This window comes from Erythrolamprus reginae, chromosome 2 (assembly GCF_031021105.1).
Source record: "Erythrolamprus reginae isolate rEryReg1 chromosome 2, rEryReg1.hap1, whole genome shotgun sequence".
Taxonomy (NCBI): Eukaryota; Metazoa; Chordata; class Lepidosauria; order Squamata; family Dipsadidae; genus Erythrolamprus; species Erythrolamprus reginae.
The window spans coordinates 222,821,371-222,840,365 of record NC_091951.1 but is presented as its reverse complement, the minus strand read 5'-3'; the positions used below and the strand labels follow the sequence as shown (position 1 = coordinate 222,840,365).

The window sequence follows — 18,995 nt, the reverse complement described above, 5'->3', positions numbered from 1 at the left end:
CTTAGGAATCTGGAGAGGTCAATCGTGGAGAGTCTAAGGGAGAAATGTTGGGGGTTGGGAGTTGACACTATTGAGTCCGGTAATGAGTTCCACACTTCGACAACTCGATTGTTAAAGTCATATTTTTTACAGTCAAGTTTGGAGCGGTTAATATTAAGTTTGAATCTGTTGTGTGCTCTTGTGTTGTTGCGGTTGAAGCTGAAGTAGTCATTGACCGGAAGGACGTTGCAGCATATGATCTTGTGGGCAATACTTAGATCATGTTTTAGGCGCCGCAGTTCTAAGCTTTCAAGACCCAGGATAGATAGTCTATTTTCGTAGGGTATTCTGTTTCGAGTGGAGGAGTGAAGGGCTCTTCTGGTGAAATATCTTTGGACGTTTTCAAGAGTGTTGATGTCCGAGATGTGGTGTGGGTTCCAGACAGATGAGCTGTATTCGAGAATGGGTCTGGCATAGGTTTTGTAGGCTCTAGTCAGTAGTGTGAGATTGCCAGAGCAGAAGTTACGTAGGATCAGGTTAACGACTCTGGAAGCCTTTTTGGCGATATTGTTGCAGTGGGCTTAAAGGATGACTGCACTCTCTGATGCCAAAAAGGGTGAAACAAATGCTGCCTGGTGTAGGTCCTAAGGATGAGATGTAATCTGAGATTTTATTTGTCCATTCTCTTTGAAGTCTCTTCTGTGTCCTTAATACTGATTAAGTATAATTGTTAATGGTTCAAGCAATGTTCAGAAATAGGTGTTTCTTGTAACAAATTATGCAGGGGGCAGTGGAATCCAGTATGATCAAATTATTTTTCTCATGCCAAGAGATTAATGACTTCAGATGGGGTATGAGTCTCATCAAGGATGTTTGTTCCTAAATTTACTTTGGAGTTATCTTGGAAAGGGTAGAAAAATTATACTTTTTCTCATTATGTCGAGTCTTGTTTTCTTGTATCATCATGGGTAAGGAGGGCCAGCCTTTTTAACAAAAGTGCAACAATGTTTTCCAAGAGGTAGAAAGAAAAGAGAAGATGAATCTATCTGGTCCTAAGGATGGATGAGCCCTAATCCCACCAGAAATCATATTCTAATATGTAAATTGCAGATCTCCCAATATAAAGAAGCAGTGGAAAAAACACGGATATCTTAAAAAATTTTGCAGTGTGATCTATCCCCCCTCCCCCCCTCTCTCTCGTGTGTGTGTATGTTGTGCGTGTGTAATTTAATTAGCACATTCTGAAACAAAAGCTCAACATGCAATGTCAGTTTTATTTACATGAATGACTCCAGCTTCTATAGATATTTAAAAAAAACAAAAACACGAGTAGTTGAAGTCCAGTGACTTCTATCTACCTGCCCAGAAACTAATAGGGAACATTTTTGGAGTATAGATAATGAGTTTGCCTTTGAGTAAAATAACATTTTGATTCTTCTCATACTGCAATTTTATGAGTGTCCATTTCATGTTGTCAAAATTCCAAACGGTCCAAATTGCCAACCTCTCTCTTTGAACAGCAAAAGAGGAAATGAGAAGCTATGACCTTGTTTCCCTCATTACCTAATGCAACAGAAGTTAACATCCTTTGTCTTTGATTGGTAGCCCCAGAGTCTCTATTCTTTACCGTAGTATGATAAATGATTATGACCCAAGACGTGGAACTAGATGAATCAGTTGGGAAGTCACAAGATTAGATGCCCCCTTCTGCCTAAGCATCACTGCAATTAGCTAGCCTCTACGACTTGTTTTAAAAACAAGACCATGTTTTAAAAACAAGCCCATATATCATATTAGTAATCTAAGATACTCATTTAATTGGCCCTGGTAGCCTTTGTGCAGACTTCCCCAATAAGAAATGTACTTCTCCTAAATGCTCTGAAATGGATCCTGGGTACTTATGTTTCTATCTTTAGTACAAACATAGAGGAGAGGCTCTTAACAGGAAACAGTTTGGGCTAATCACTGACAATCTGTAACCTATAAAAAGATGCAAAAGTCATAGCAATTAAGGACAGAGAAGATTTAATTTTTTTTTAAAAAAAAAACATTATAAACAAAGGGGATTATTGTTATTAAGTAGGAAGTTACTCCAAAGAGTGGTGGCTGATTCATGAGACCCTCAGTTTTATTTCTTCTCAACAATAATTACCTCAAAGTGCAGCTTTTTAAAGTCTTTTTCATAGTAATGGGAGAGAACATGTTACAGTTGGGGAGGGAGTTATATATCTTTTGTGAATGCTGGGCAGGAGTCATTTCTTTAAGAAAAGCACCCTTAGCTGATTTACCTTGCTCCAAATTTCATAGCAACTCCTAGAAAATAAAAATAAAAATTGCAGCCTTGCAAAACATCTCCCCTTAATCTGCACACATCCCTTCTATTTCTATTTATTTGTCATGTTTAAAAGCAAACTGACTTTAGTTACATTAACCTCTTTTTGGAATGATGAAAATTTGGATTATAGGAAAAATGCTGGGGATACAATTCTGGCCTTTACCCCCATTTCCAGCCTTCCCCTGTTGGCTAGGATAATCTGAAAAGTAGCTGTAATTCAAGAATACAGTTTGGTTCAATGTTAGTCGCAAATAGTTGAAATACTTCTTCAGATTTTCTCCATCAAACAGAACCACTGAGGCTGAAGATGATCATAGTAAGTAACATGTGGACACACACTCCTTCCATAGATATATATTTTAAGCTGCTCAAGTTTATATGACTGGAGTCCTATAGATTAGTGTTTCCCAACCTTGGCAACTTGAAGATATCTGGACTTCAACTCCCAGAATTCCCCAGCCAGCATTTGCCGCACGCACAAAGGTTAGCCGATCATGGTATGTGCATGCGCGCCAGAAACCCGGGAGGGGAACGGATGACTATGCGCGTGCCAAACAACATGGCTCTGTGTGCCACTTCAGGCATGCGTGCCATAGGTTCACCATAATGATTTATTTCAGTTTTTTTTACAATTTCCCTGATAATTCCCTGATATTTCTCGAACCGCCGATTTCCCTGATAATTTCCCTGATTTCTCTGTTTTCCAAGTTTGCTGGACACCCTGTTAATAGTTTCCACTGTCAAGAAATTCCTCCTTATTCCCAGGTTGGATCTTCCTCTGAGGAGCTTCCACCCATTTCTTCTTTATCTTACCCTCAATATCCTCTTCCCTGTGACAGCCCTTTAAGTATTGGAAGACAGCTATGATGTCATGCCCCAGCCTTCTATTTGTAAGGCTAAACATATTTAATTCCCTTAGCTGTTCATTGTACTATTTAGCCTCAAGTCTCCTGATCTTCTTTATTGCTCTTCTTTGCATACTTTCTAGGGTCCCAGCATCTTTTTTGTATCATGGTGATCAGAGCTAACCAGAACCACGTACTCACTACCAGTGGTAAAATCTACTTACCTTCCCTACCGGTTCGGAAGTGCGTGTTTTGCACATGTTGTGCATGCTTTTTCACCCTCTGCGCATGTGCAGAAGGCTTTGCAGAGGGTGAAAAAAATAGACAATGGCAACATTCAGGCGTGTGGGTGGAGCCTCACGCTGCCGCTGCTACCAGTTCACCCGAACCGGTAGAATTTTACCCTGTTCACTTCTGTGTAAATGTGTAGGAGACCAGTCTCTGACCACCTATTAGGTCAAATAATATACTGTACAGTACAATCTAACAATTTGTGCAGTTTAAGTGACTGAGAGCCATTCTACTCTTCTATCAATTATTATTATTATTATTATTATTATTATTTATTATTATTATTAGATTTGTTACCATGTATTGTTTTTTATCACTGTTGTGAGCCGCCCTGAGTCTACGGAGAGGGGCGGCATTCAAATCTAATAAATAATAATAATAATGATGGCACAAAATCATTTGACATCCTATGTTCTCTGCATGATGTCCCCATGAAGTTGTCATTTTCTTGTCCGCATCCAGTGATGGGCTCCTACGGGAATGGTCAGGAACGCAGTTCCGGTAGCAAAATTTGGAGCTCCACCCTAGAGCACCCAATTTGCACTGAAAGATGTTGAAACAAAATACATAAGCCACGCCCACAATGTGGTAGTAAAAATTTTGGTAGCCCATCACTGTCCACATCCCATGAAACCTGTTTAAGACATCCATAGGTGCACTAGTGTTGAAAGTATCGGTCTAGTCTGTTACCCTGTCAAGTTTGATCTTGGATTGGTTTTATTGTAATTTATTTTATTATTGTGAGCTATCCGGAGTCCTTGAAAGCCAGGCAGCCGCGTGCAGGTTTAATAGATGATGTTGACAATGACTTAGCATTTCTCTTCTTAATTTATCACAATTGAAGATATTTTAAAAAAACAATACTAAGTTATTGTGGGAGTGTATTCTAACACTGATAAATAGGCAAATAGCCATTGGGTAAATCATATAAAAGTACTAGTTGACTTGCCTTCTCCCCACCTACACTGAAGGGCAAGACAAAGAAAAATAAAAAATTCAACTGCTTTGAATTAGTTGTAAATAAAGCTCACATCCGAAAGCCAGAGTATTTGTCAGAATTCTTGTGGTGTTGTCCTAACAAATCTTACTAAACAGGTCTCAGGTTTGACGCTTATTAGTTTCTTTGCAGACCTGATTGCTGCTTCATAGTTCTGACGCTTTGAAGGAAATCAGGTCAATGGCACTAGAGACAGGAGAAGGATTGGAGACAGTCAATTTTATGCCAGCCTAACTTTCTGCTGATTGAACAGTTCAGCTCAGCAGTGGGGGGAAACCCTTGAGCTTTAAGCAAGTTATTGCAGTATTTTCTGAGTTTCAATCTTATACTGGCAACATAATACTACAAGACTATTATGATCCTTACCCAGATAATTTCAAGGTTTAAAAGATTATTCAAATATTCAACTCCTATGGAAAACATTTCACAACAAAAGGTCTTCTAGATCTGAAATGGGAAATCCTTCTTCCTGATAAAATGAGGATCAAATCAAATTAGGCCCGAGAAAGCACTAAGCATCATTCATAAATGTTTTTAACCTTTGAGAGAATTGGATCCCCCCACCCTCAACTGTTCTTTAAAGTTTAGTCAGGCTTTGATGGAAAATTTCTGACTGGGTGTATTCTAGCCCAAACATATCCAACTCCTTCCCTCACGCTTGGCACAAACATTTTGAAAGACATATTATAGGTAGAATTTTCTTTTTCTGAATTTGCTTTTCCTGCAGCATTGTGAATGTTATAAATCAGTGATGGCGAACCTTTTTCGGCTTGGGTGCCAAAAGGGTGTGCGTGCACATGACAGTGTGGACATGCATGCCCATGCCCATAATGCAATGCCCTCTCCCGTGCATGCGCACAACCCCCCCCCCCCCAGAATGCCCCCTCCCGCAGATGTGCACAGGCCTCACTGAAGCCTTCAGACTACCAGTAAGCCCGCTGGGCTATTTTTCACCATCCCCAGAGTTCAGGAGGCTTTCCTGAAACCTGGGGAGAGCAAAAAAGGCCGAAAAGAAGGCTGAAAACCAGCTGACCAGAGGACATATGCGAGCTGGAGCTGGAGTAATTGATTCCCCTGGGCTGCTTCCGCTTTATGCATAGTCTGTATGAGATGTATGATTGTTTTTATATGAAAGGTTTTAAATTGTTTTAGTATCGGATTTGTATTGTTTTTGTTGTGAGCAGCTCCGAGTCCTCGGAGAGGGGCGGCATACAAATCTAAGTAAGTAAGTAAGTAAGTAAGTAAGTAAGTAAGTAAGTAAGTAAGTAAGTAAGTAAATAAATAAATAAATAAATAACTGCTTCGCGTGCCCTCAGATATGGCTCCGCATGTCACCTGTGGCACCCGTGCCATAGTTTTGCCATCACTCTTATAGATTGTTGCAATGCCTACTTTTCCTGGAATAATTGGATCAGATTCTGAATCAAATTTATTCATTGGTTTCTGTCTTAGCATTTGTGTTTATAGAAGCAACAAGTACTGCAAGCGATCTATAGCACTGTACTGTAATTATAGGGGAAGTAGGACATCACACTGCCATTATCACTGCACAAGCTTCAAAGTAAAAATGCAGTGTAATTTCATATGGGCTCAGTGAAAAATGGCCTAAAATCCTTTTTTTTAAAAATGTGATACTGAGTTTGCTACTTGAAAGCTCCTAATGCTCTGCCAGAGGTGGAAGAAGCAGGTAAGGAAAATGTCATAAAACAGGTTTGGCACCTAAACCATTATCACTAATAGGAGTTATAAAATGGCTAGATTGCAGAAGATGTATCTTGGTTGCACAAAGAAATTACAATATTGCTTCCACTCCAACCTCATAAAAACATTACTCAAAAAGCAAAATATGAAGGCAAACAGCCCAAAAGTATCTTCCAAGCAAGTAAAGGGAGGTCCTGTTGCTGAAAGGACCTCCCTTTGCTTGCTTGGAAGATAGGGCAAAAGCATTGCTAGTTCTATAGTGTGATGGTTAGCACTCTGGACTTTAAATCCAGCGATCCAGGTTCAAATCTCGGAAGAACCTCCTTTTAAAAAAATATTTATTTATTTATTTATTTATTTATTAATTATTATTATCATCATCATCATTTATTAATTATTTCCATGGGCACATCGGGAAGGTTCCCTTTTGCCCCCAAAGAGCTGGAGGGTCCTTTTAATGCTTTCTTTTTTTCCCACTAAGAAAGCATTAAAAGGACCCAAACCCCTTTTATTATATAAAGAAGCATGATGATGATAATGATGATGATGATAATAATAATAATAATAATAATAATAATAATAATAATGAAAGAAAGAAAGAAAGAAAATTTTAAAAAATTTTTAAAAAGGAGATTTGAACCTGGATCACTGGATTCAAAGTCCAGAGTGCTAACCATCACACCATAGAACTAGTGATGCTTTTGCCCTATCTTCCAAGCAAGTAAAGGGAGGTCAGGAAGAAGTATACGTGACGTCAAAGCTCCGCCCCTGGAATTCCATTGTGGGGTTTCCCAGCTCCTTTTGCTTGCAGTGTGGCAAGCAAAAGGAGGTGGGGAATGCCACAATGGGATTCCCCACTCTTCTCCCGGCCGAACCCGAACCCGAACTTTGCCCAAAGTTTTAAAAAATTTCGGGTTCGGGTTCAGTGTCACAAACGGCACAAAATTCGGTATGGACCCGAATTGTGCGAGTTCGGTTCACCCAACAATAGTAGTAAATATAAATGTAATAAAGATTCCAGACAGGGACTTTTTAAACTTTAGGCAATTAATATTTTATATTCTCCCGGTTTCTTTTCAAAGCATATATACGGTTCGCCCAAACCAGTAGTGACCCACTGGTGACATCCTGATGACATCACAAAACCTTTCTATGGACACTGCCATTGTTCTTTTTTTAAAGAATTTTTTTTGGGGGAAAGAATTTTCCAGGTTTTTTTCTTATGCATATGTGCAGAAGCTGAGTTTCTGGCACTATGAATGCAGTCACCATGTTGTTTTCAGCTTTTGGGGGGATTTTTTTATTTTTTTTACCTCTGCGCATGCGTGCACACCTGTAGCATGCAAGCACCCATGAAGCAAGGCCACGCAGTGCAGGAGGAAGCGAACCGACTGTGAGGTAAGTTAGAACCCACTCCTGGTATACAGTATACATATTGTTCTCAACGCAAGGAAATCCTATTCGCTCGGTCTTTTTCTTTCTGACCTAAAGCTCAGTTCATCTGTTCTTCTAGGGAGAATTCTGGCAAAACATGATATAATGGTTACGGCTTTTCATAAATATATCCAGTATGGAAACTTTTTGAAAACGATGCTAACGTGTTTTCTCCTGAGGGAATCCATTAGCCTGAGTCCCTTTCTAGAATGTGGGGCTTTCCATCAGAACGTTAAAGCCCTGACCCCATCTGTTTCAACCTAAACTGAAAACAATATTGATGCTGAATCTTTCTGTCACCTGATAAAACACGTCCATTAATTTGTGGAAAGGCAAATGTTAGAACATGCAGCATGGCCCTGTCATGAACTGAAATTAATATGTTGAAAGAAAAGAACATTACCGTGCAGGGCAGGAGTTTCTCATTAGATGAACCCAGTGACAGAGTTCAACTACCAGCAGAGGTGGACTGCCTCTCTATGAGATAGTTCATGGATGACTTGCAAAGTGGCTTACTCTTATTTTTAGTAATTTAAACAACAGGACAAAATAGCCCACTTAAGACGGCCTCTTCCCCCTGCCCATTACCAATTTCTTCCACGCATGCCATAACCGGCTAAGTTCTCAGATCCCGAACAGAAAGCTTTTGTATCGGTCATAACCTGGCATGACTGCCCATCCAAAGATTTTAAATGAATGAATAAATGAATAAATAAATAAATAAAATGTGAATTGAATATTGCATATTTGCAGCCTTCAATATAAAATAAATCCAAGTTGTCATACAGCATAAGACGAGAACAATAAGCAGCATTAAAAATGAAAGGGTCTTAAATTGCCACTTTAAATCAAGAGGCAAGGAAAAACAGAATAGAAATGAAGATTTAATGGACCATGATCCTATTAGGAGAAAAGGAAAAGGAAATACATTTTAGGATAAGAAGAACCCAAAAAGATACTGTAAACAGGAAGAATTAGCCAAGATATGAAGCCTGCCATAAAAGAAAACAGATTAAGGAATGTAAGCTATTGGTATACGTTTCTTGTTTTGAATAAATAAATAACTCATTGTTCTTGAATACAAATGTTCTCCATAAAAACATTTATGGAGCTTAAAAAGTATATATGGGTCCCATTTTCCTGCCCACTGGGCACTCGGGCAGCTCCACGGGGCAGTCAAGGAGATAGCATCCAAGCCTCTTCAAAATGAGAATTCTATACCTTAGGGAACTGTCTGCCTTAAGAAACATTTGCCTCTTCTAAAGCCAATCTTGTTATATATACAAATGGATCCTTGGAGCTTTCAGTTCTCCAAAAATCCAGAACATAACACACAAAGAGCCAGAGGAGTTTTTTAAAACAGTATTACCTGATCCCAGTTAGCAACCTATCATTTCTGTTTTGAATTATTGCTAGTTTCTGAGCATCCTTAAAAGACATTAGCCCTTGCAGTAGGTAGAAGTAATCTGATCTGGGAATTATTTTACTAGGGATAAGTTTAACCAGGCTCTTCTTAGACAGGAGACGTCGCAACAGGCATTCCTGCCTAGCCTTGGTGAACCATGGCGAACCATGAGTAGCTGCTGTGGCCTAGAGGTGGAGTTTTCTCTTGCAATCAGGAGGTTGTGAGTTCAATCCTAGGAAGAGGCAGCTAGCTATATGGTCTCCTGCTTGGATAGGGAGTTGGACTAGATCAGAGGTAGGCAAAATTGACTCTTCTATGACATGTGAACTTCAACTCCCAGAATTCCTGAGCTAGCATGATTGGTTCAGGAATTCTGGGAGTTGAAGTCCAAAAGTCATAGAAGAGCCAACTTTCCCTCCCCTTGGACTAGATGATCTGCAAGGTCTCTTCCAACTCTGTTAATCTGAATCCTGGAAATTCCAGTGACCATGGGGGATCTTTGCTTACATCTAGATTGCAGACTGATCGTTTTTAGCATCCATCTGCAATAGACGGTTGATATGTCCTTCCTGGACAGGGAAATCATCCAGCAACCTATCAATATATTTTTAGGACTGAGGTTTAATTTATTGCTCTTCATTCATTCAAAACATCAAATTAATGATTTTAGGAGTTAGATGTAATTGCCTGGTTTTGACATAGAAATTCCTTGAGTTACTCTGATGCATGACCTGTCCTAGAACAGAATGGTGCAATCTAGTAGAAGAAGCAAAAAAAAAATGATGTGAGGGATGTTTTGCTTGTGTTCCTTCTGTGATGGATATTTATTTACAGTTTAACAAAATGGGAATGTCTTTATTGATGTGGTATGTATGCATTTTTCAAGACAGGTGTGCATCAGCAGTTTATCATCTGTGAAATGGATACTATTTCACAGATGGCTACTTGGAATTATTTCTTATGTGACCTTGTTTAGAAAAGTTCCTTTGTATTTTGAGTGCAGATATCCATTTCTGCCTTGTATTTGGCATATTAGGCAAGGAAGTTTTCTGCCAACTTCTCCATTGAGCCTTTTTTTTTTTGGAAGTAGTCATGTCATTATGATAGTCATTATAAGCAGGCAAATGTTCTCATTAATATCAACTGTAGGAGAATATACACATTATCAAAATCCTTTATGGCCAGAAATGTTTGGGCCCCCTCTTTTAATCTAAATCTATGCTGTCTATATCAAGTGTTTAAGAATATGTACTGTAGATTGGTATAAAGTCAATCTCCCTTACTTTCTATTTTGTAAGGAATATTTCCAGTCCAGTAGATATAGGTCAGTGCACCCAGATGCTGCCAGCTTCCTCCATAGTTATTCACTCAGACCCACCTCAGTAGGGATCCTAAAGCCAAGATTTTGGAAAAGTCAAGCCCTCATAGCAACATATCCAGGGTAAGGTATCAAGAACAACATAATGGATTGCTCAGAATAGTTTCTTTATTGCCGTTCCTCCCATAATCAGGAATCTTATCAGATTAAAGCATACTCTGCAAAATTATCAGATAAGTCCCATAAAGGTTTTGGGAGGGTGCCTTCTGGACCTCTTTCTACAAACCAAGGACTCACTCAAGGCTAATCCCCTCTCTCCTGCATTTCAGTGCTAGATTCAACCATACAACCGATTCTACTGTGCCTAAAAAGCAACTCACAACCACGTATCTTGCATCATTAACATAGTTCTTGTATTTTGTATCAATTGGATCTTATTATGCTGGAATGTAGTCTGGTATCCCAAGAGGGAGGGGTCACTTCCCAGAGAGCAAAGAGAGGGCAGAGCTTGGAAGGTGAGGAGGGGAAAGGGGGGCCCTTCCTAGAAATTCACAGGGTGCATCTATAGCCATGTGGCATGTGGAGACATATCTGCTGGCACACAAGCCATTTATTTTTAATTATTTTCATTTATTTATTTTGTCCAATACATAATACACATTGAAGAGAATAGATATATAATAATATAAATAAAGAAAAGAATAGAAGAAAAGATATAAAAGTATAGGTGAATATATTTGAAAGGAAGAAAAGATAAATGAGATAAGGAGAGACAATTGGACAGGGGACGGAAGGCACACTGGTGCACTTATACACGCCCCTTACTGACCTCTAAGGAACCTGGAGAGGTCAATTGTGGATAGTCTAAGGGAAAAATGTTGGGGGTTAGGGGTTGACACTACTGAGTCAGGTAATGAGTTCCACGCTTCGACAACTTGGTTGCTGAAGTCATATTTTTTACAGTCAGGTTTGGAGCGGTTAATATTAAGTTTGAATCTGTTGCGTGCTCTTGTGTTGTTGCAATTGAAGCTGAAGTAGTCATTGACAGGTAGAACGTTGCAGCATATGATCTTGTGGGCAATACTTAGATCGTGTTTTAGGCGTCGTAGTTCTAAGCTTTCTAGACCTAGGATTGATAGTCTGCTTTCGTAGGGTATTCTGTTTCGAGTGGAGGAGTGAAGGGCTCTTCTGGTGAAGTATCTTTGGACATTTTCAAGGGTGTTGATGTCCGAGATGTGGTATGGGTTCCAGACAGATGAACTGTATTCAAGGATGGGTCTGGCAAAAGTTTTTGCCCTAGCTCAGCTTCAGCGTGCATGTGCATGCCAGCCAGCTGATTTTCAGCTCATGCAGAGACTCTGGGAGGGCATTTTTAGCCTCCAGAGGCCTCTAGATGCCTCCTGGGGGCAGGGGATGGCATTTCTGTCCTCCCCAGGATCCAGGGAAGCCTCTGGAGCTTGGGGAGGGCGAAAAACAGGCCTACCGGGCGCATCGGTGTTCGGGAAACAGAGGAGCAGGGGGGTTGTGTGTGCATGCTCAGGGGTTGGGGCGCATGGAGGCCATTGAATTATGGATTTGAGCATGCAATAGCAGGCGCACGTGCGCTTTTGGCACCCAAGGAAAAAAATGGTTCGCCATCACTGATCTATAGTTTAGGCAGATACCAAAGTTGTTTTAGTTTGGCAAGATGATTACTGTAGGTGAAGAATAAAGAATAAAAGAAACTACTCAGAAATAACTCCCTGTATTTGGTTTTGGGGGCCTGACATAGATAATTTAAGGGCAGTTTCACAGAAAGCATGTGATAATAATTTCATTGGAATGAAGTTGAAGCCCTTGTCACAACAACACAACTGTATAACATACCACAACTGTTACCTGGGAAACCATTGATACCTGAGGATAAAGGAGCACTCCCAGACACTCTGCACCTGTTTATTCAGGAGAAATGTGATATACACTGCTCAAAAAAAGAAAAGGAACATTTAAACAACACCATATAACTCCAAGTAAATCAAATGTGTTATTTGAATGTTCCCTTTATTTTTTTGAGCAGTATATATTTCAGAATAATAATAATAATAATAATAATAATAATAATAATAATAATAATTTATTAGATTTGTATGCCGCCCCTCTCCGAAGACTCGGGGCGGCTCACAACAATAATAACAACAGTGTTACAATGTAAACAAATCTAATATTAAAAAACATCGAAAAAACCCATCATTTAAAAACCATGCAACACACAGGCCTTTCTTTGAGTCCAGATTCCTCATGATTAACAACACCGCATTTGCCTGGTTTAATTTTAGCAATCTCGCCATTTTTTGGGAAAGATATAGTTTTAAATTTTGGATAAACTAACTGTTTCAATTGTATTCCTTTTTATAGTTTCCATTTTTAAGTTTTTGTAAACTAACTTTCTATTTTTATTCAAGAATGCAGTACATTCACTAAAAAAATGGATGTACGAATTTAGGTGATATACTTCTTAGACATTGACAGCAAAGAGCAGTAAAGGACTTAGTATAATACAGGTGTGATAGCATTCTAATGATTCTCCAGTCTAAAATTCCTAACAGATTTTATGCAAGTATTATATAGTATAGAAGACAAAATTGAGTCATTTAGCTCTAATAACAGGTGGACTACTCTGTTCATACCCTTTGCCATCACTGTGAACTGTTACTCTTCCTCCCTGCCATCTGTACCAGTCAACCTTCCTTCAACTGGCCCTTGTCCTTAGATTCCTCCATCTGCTATATAAGCTTCTCATCACCTTACACAATGCTCATGTGCATGGACCACACCAAGGCATTTCCCCAAATAAACTGGAAAAGCATCAAGGGCAGGTTCCCTGCCTCCTCCTACCGGTGCGCATTGTGATATTTAGCGTGCATGTCCCCTCGTGCAATTTGGCTTCCGTGCATGCACAGAGGGACAATTTTCCTTCTGCGCATGTGCAGAGAACCACAAATTGACCAAAAATTATATTTAAAAAGATGGTGGCGCACACGGTCTGGCACAGACAGCACCGGAGCCGTCGTGCCAAAATTGCATCATTGACGGGCCACTACCGGAGCGCCACACCGGACCGCACCGGGAGGGACCCACCTCTGAAAAGCACCTTGTCTTACTCCTTAGCCTACAATCTATTATTCTAATAATGTTTTCTGCTTCAGGGAAACACCCATCTTAGACTTTAATATCCTCCCACTGCGAGCACAGAACATGGAAGACACAGGAACAGCTCTGTTCTATCTGGCCTTAATTGCATGGAATCGCTCCCGTATCCTTTTCAATCGACTCCTACAATTTGCATAAAAGGCAGTAATAACTGCATTGACCAATGAACAAGGAATAAAAAAAACAAATTCCACATCAGTGTAATACAGTGATACCTTGTCTTACAAACTTAATTGGTTCCGGGACGAGGTTCTTAAGATGAAAAGTTTGTAAGACGAAACAATGTTTCCCATAGGAGTCAATGGAAAAGCGATTAATGCGTGCAAGCCCAAAATTCACCCTTTTTGCCAGCCGAAGCGCCCGTTTTTGCGCTGCTGGGATTTCCCTGAAGCTCCCCTCCATGGGAAACCCCACCTCCAGACTTCTGTGTTTTTGTGATGCTGCAGGGGAATCCCAGCATTGCAAAAACGAGCACTTCGCTGGCAACGGAAGTGGGGTTTCCCAGTGAAGAGCGCATCAGTGAAATTGTAGCATCGCAAAAACACCGAAGTCCTCGAAACCCCACCTCCGAACCTCTGTGCTTTTGCAATGCTGCGATTTCACTGAGGCTCCCCTCACTGGGAAACCCCACCTCCGGACCTCCATTGCCATCGAAGCGCCCATTTTTGCACTGCTGGGATTCCCCTGCAGCATCACAAAAACACGGAAGTCCGGAGGTGGGGTTTCCCATGGAGGGGAGCCTCAGGGGAATCCCAGCAGCGCAAAAACAGGCGCTTCGCTGGCAACGGAAGTCCAGAGGCAGGGCATCCCATCGGCAGCGGTGGGTTTGTAAGGTGAAAATAGTTTGTAAGAAGAGGCAAAAAAATCTTAAACCCCGGGTTTGTATCTCGAAAAGTTTGTATGACGAGGTATCACTGTACCTTCATTATGCCCCTTCAAATAGCAAAAGGATCATGCATTTTTTTAAAGTTTACCAAACAGGACTTAGATAAACGTAGGCTTCAAGCACCATTTTTTCTCTTCTTTTCCTTTATTAATATGCTTCCAGAGCAATACTGACATGAATTAATACAGTCAACCCAGAATTGAAACTGGAAGCCAACTCTGTGAGAATCAGTGGCATAAGACCTGCCAATGATTGACTGGAGTTATCGGATGGCATGGCTTGCAAAGTGGGGATGAATCTCAGTATGTTTTATGTTTATAGGCCAGGGATGTCAAACTCGTGTTGTCACAGCATCATCACGTGACATATCATGACTTTTCCTCCCTTCATTAAACTGGGCACGGGTTTGGTCAGTGTGTGATGTATCCGGCCCACGGACTGCGAGATTGACACCCCTGTTCTAGGCCCACTAAATGTGGTGTGTGTAATTATAGGAAGAACAAGGTTCTTAGTCCAACTGTTTGACACTGTGAAGATGTATTAGTTAACATGTATACATGAGCTTGTTGACTAATGTTAAATTTACTGAACAGATTGTGGGTGTTGGCTTGATTACAAATGCAGATTGACTATTGAGACTTTAGATTTAAGAGCTGCTTTGGGAGATATTTCCTCTTTCTCTTTGCTTTTTACTTCCCTCACCTGATCTTTTAAATCTATTTTGGTGTCTGGATGAAAAGAACTGTTTTAAGCTCTGCTTTCAACCAAATAATGAGAATAGGTTTGACCCACGTGATTATCAACAGCTTGCCTTTCATTTTGAAAACCTGAATCACTCAAGATGATTAATCAAGAACCAAAACTACAACAGAAAATGTCATTGAATGCTCTCAAGCTGCTAAAATGATTATTCTCAGAGAATGAAATTCCACCCAAAATACAAACAAATTGAAACCATAACCACAGTTTAACACTGTTTATGACTAAGGAAGTCGGCACAAAAACTATTACAGTATTGCTTTCAAATAATGTTTTTTTTTTAGTAGTTAGCTGCTTCATGTAGCTGATTTAAAGATTGAGAGAAGTGATTTTCTAGAATTTATTATTGACTAATCAGGTTATTAAAAAGCACCAAGAACATTTGTCCCCTTGCCCTCATGACTGTAAAACAGACAGGGACACTTACTGGTAAATAAGGAAAAGAACATACCATAAGAAGATTCGGTGCTCTCCAAATGCAAGGGAAATTAATCTGATTGGATATCTTTCACATAGTATTTAATTTAAACCTAGAAGACGGCTACTATGCATGTTAATGCATATAGTACCATCTTCCTCCCAGTAAGATTGGCTAAAATGAATCAGAACATATCAGGAACATGTTGGAAATGCAAAAAGACTATTGGAACATATTATCATATGTGGTGGGAATGCCACAAAGCAAGGGATTATTGGGGAAAAATTAGACAATGGCTGGAAGAGATCTTAGAGATGAAACTCAACCTGAAGCCCTAATTATTTTTGTTAGGAATAACCATTGACAAATATGAGAAAAATAAAGTATACTTAATGTTACATACTTTAATTGCGGCAAGAATAGCATATGCTCAGAAATTGAAAAATAAAGATGCCCCTACAGAAGAAGAAATCTTATTCAAAATTCTAACATGCACAGAGATGAACAAACTGATGCTAGAGTTAAAGGACAAATTGGATACAGATTATTTTGAAACCTGGAATAAATTTTATAATTAGATAGAGGGGAAAACCAAGATTAAAGGCTAGTAATTATGATGGAGAAGTTATAAATCAATTCAAACCTAAACAGATATTGCAAAATTAATAGGGGGGGAAAGAGAATAATCAATACTGAATAGAAAGTCATGTACCTTTCTTTTCTTTTTGTTATCTATCTGTATTATGTTATATTGTTATGTATATGTTATGTTTTTAAATGTATTATAAATAAATAATAATAATTAAAAATGCATATTGCAGCACAAATCTGTCAATTAGGTGAGAATGTGCTAGCAATCTGCAAATTATAACAGACACTATGTAGTAAAATAATTATAGTAAAAAAAATCTTACCTGCCATGCCTCAACTTTCTTGATATCTGCACATGACCAATTGGCAAATAGCCCTTTCCCAGGAGCGCAAGTGTATATATCCTGCAGTGCATGAGCAATGGAATATACGGCCAAGTACACATTGTAAGATATCCGCAGATGGGTATAATCCATGTACGGTGTTTCCACACTGGTGATGTTCTCACGCCCTGTACACGGGGGACGGAATGAAGCTGTACCATTTCCAGCTCTAGGGCCTTCTTCCTGGCCTTTGTGCAATAAACCTGGAAAATTTTTGTTTCCTTCTGGCAGGTAGCAGTTAAACGTCTCCTCCCAAAACTCTTTAATAAATCCATTATTAGCAGACTTCTTAGGGTTTACCTTCTGCAGAAAGTCACGAAAGCCGGGGATCTGTCCTGCTTTAAGAGCAAATCCAATGGTGCCCCCCATGACATGAAAGAATTGTGGCATTGCTATCAATGACGAGCTGGCCCAGGCTTCACTTGCCAGCCAAATCCTGCCAGTGATGTTCCGTGTCACAATCTCTTTGATGAGCGGTTCTAGGTCAGGTGCGCTGGAGAACACAACGATCACTTTGGCAGTGGAATTCTGGATGACCCTCACCACCTGTTGGATCTGATCCTCAGGTAAGTACTGGGCAATGAGCTCACTGAAGTCAATGCAGATGTTTCTCTCCTCTGTTTCTTCCCTGAACTTTTCAATACCTGGCCGGCCATAGTTGTCATCTGCTGCGATGGTACCCACCCAATTCCAGCGGAAGTACTCCACAATGTCAGCCATAGCAGTGGCCTGGTGCTCGTCATTAGGGATAGTGCGCAGGAAAGATTTGTACTCGTTCCTGTTGCTCAAGAGCCGACTGGATGAAGCATAGCTAACCTGGGGAAAGGAAAGAAGGGGATAAATTATTATGCAACACTTCTAAATAAAAACGATTCTGAAACATTTCACACGGGATGTGACGCCATGAACACATCCTTAATTAAAGAAGGAAAAATGTTGCAAGTGAATAAGAAGTTTGCAAGTGAATAAGAAATTGCTCACAAATGCAATGGTACACATGGGCAGCATGTTGCCAAATTCTGAAACAAAAGTTCAAGACTCTTTAACAGGTGAACTAACAACCCAAAAAGAGACATCGATTGGAATATCCATTCTAATAAATGTAACATTTTAAAGCCTAATTGAGATTATATGTCTATTAATCTATCCGCTGGATTGATGACAGCCGAACATAACTCCCTAGGAAACACACCCCATAATTTGAGAAACATAAAAGTTTTCTATCATCCTGAAAAATGGCTTTCAAATGGGAAAAGTGTTTGTTTCCTTAATTAGATGGTAAGTCATTTATGGATTTTTAAAATGGTAAATTGGTAATTTATTTATGTTTAATGATTTTTATTAGCTTATAATTTAGCATACAAAGAAAATACAAAAGTAAATAATAGGAAAGATAGGAAGGGAAGAAGGGAAGAGAAAAGTGAGGAAAAGAAAAGGAGGAAAACAAAGAAAAGGCATTGACTTCCAACTCCCTTCAGTGCAGTAGAATAAGACATTAACATAAACCCTCAACTTTTTACTTTTACATAATATTTTAAACCAGCCATTTCTGTAGCAATAATCTAATAATCTAATCTGTAAACCCCAAAATGAACGTTTTATTTTTCCCCCCACCTCAAACATAAAGCCTAGACATGGTTTCCAAATAGAAATAAAAATATCCATATTTTTTTTCCTTTGATCGAACACTAAATTTAGCCATCTCTATTAACTCCATCATTTTTTGCAGCCATTTGTCCATTGTAGGGATTGAGGTAGGCTTCCATTTTTATGCATAGAGTAGTCTTCCTGCTGTCAACATGTATTACCTCACGGACCGCCTTCTGCTGCACGAATCCCAGCGACCAGTTAGGTCCCACAGAGTGGATCTTCTCCGGGTCCCGTCAACTAAGCAATGTCGCCTGGCGGGACCCAGGGGAAGAGCCTTCTCTGTGGCGGCCCCGGCCCTCTGGAACCAACTCCCCCCAGAGATTAGAACTGCCCCCACCCTCCTTGCCTTTCGTAAACAACTTAAAACCCACCTCTGCCGCCAGGCATGGGGGAATTGAGATCCTCTTTCCCCCTAGGCCTTTACAATTCTATGCATGGTATGTATGTATGTATGTTTGGTTTTTATATTAATTGATTTTTAATCATCAATACCAAATTACTATTGTACACTGTTTTATTGTCGTTGTTAGCCGCCCCGAGTCTCTGGAGAGGGGCGGCATACAAATCCAATAAATAAATAAATAAATAACATCAAAGTTCCAATTTTTTAATAAAAAAAAATTCTATTAAATCCGAAGGAAAAGTCTCTGGTTTTTTTAATTTATATTCACTTTAAAAGTTTTATGTATTAAGGTATGAATCCTGCTCCAATATTTATTCGCTTTATCACATGTCCACCATAAATGATAAAAAGTCCCTTCTTTACATTTATATTTCCAATATTCATTTGAAATACCTTTATACATTCTTGACA

General features: G+C 39.5%; 1 protein-coding gene across 1 annotated transcript in view; it reads right to left on the bottom strand.

Moving 5' to 3' along the window:
* CASR (calcium sensing receptor) overlaps positions 1 to 18,995 on the bottom strand; it is a 76,100-nt gene that overhangs the window by 22,294 nt on the left and 34,811 nt on the right. The window contains exon 4 of the mRNA XM_070741972.1: positions 16,472 to 17,347. Within this exon, the coding sequence (XP_070598073.1) occupies positions 16,472 to 17,347 (876 nt within the window). The remainder of the gene's footprint in view (positions 1 to 16,471; positions 17,348 to 18,995) is intronic.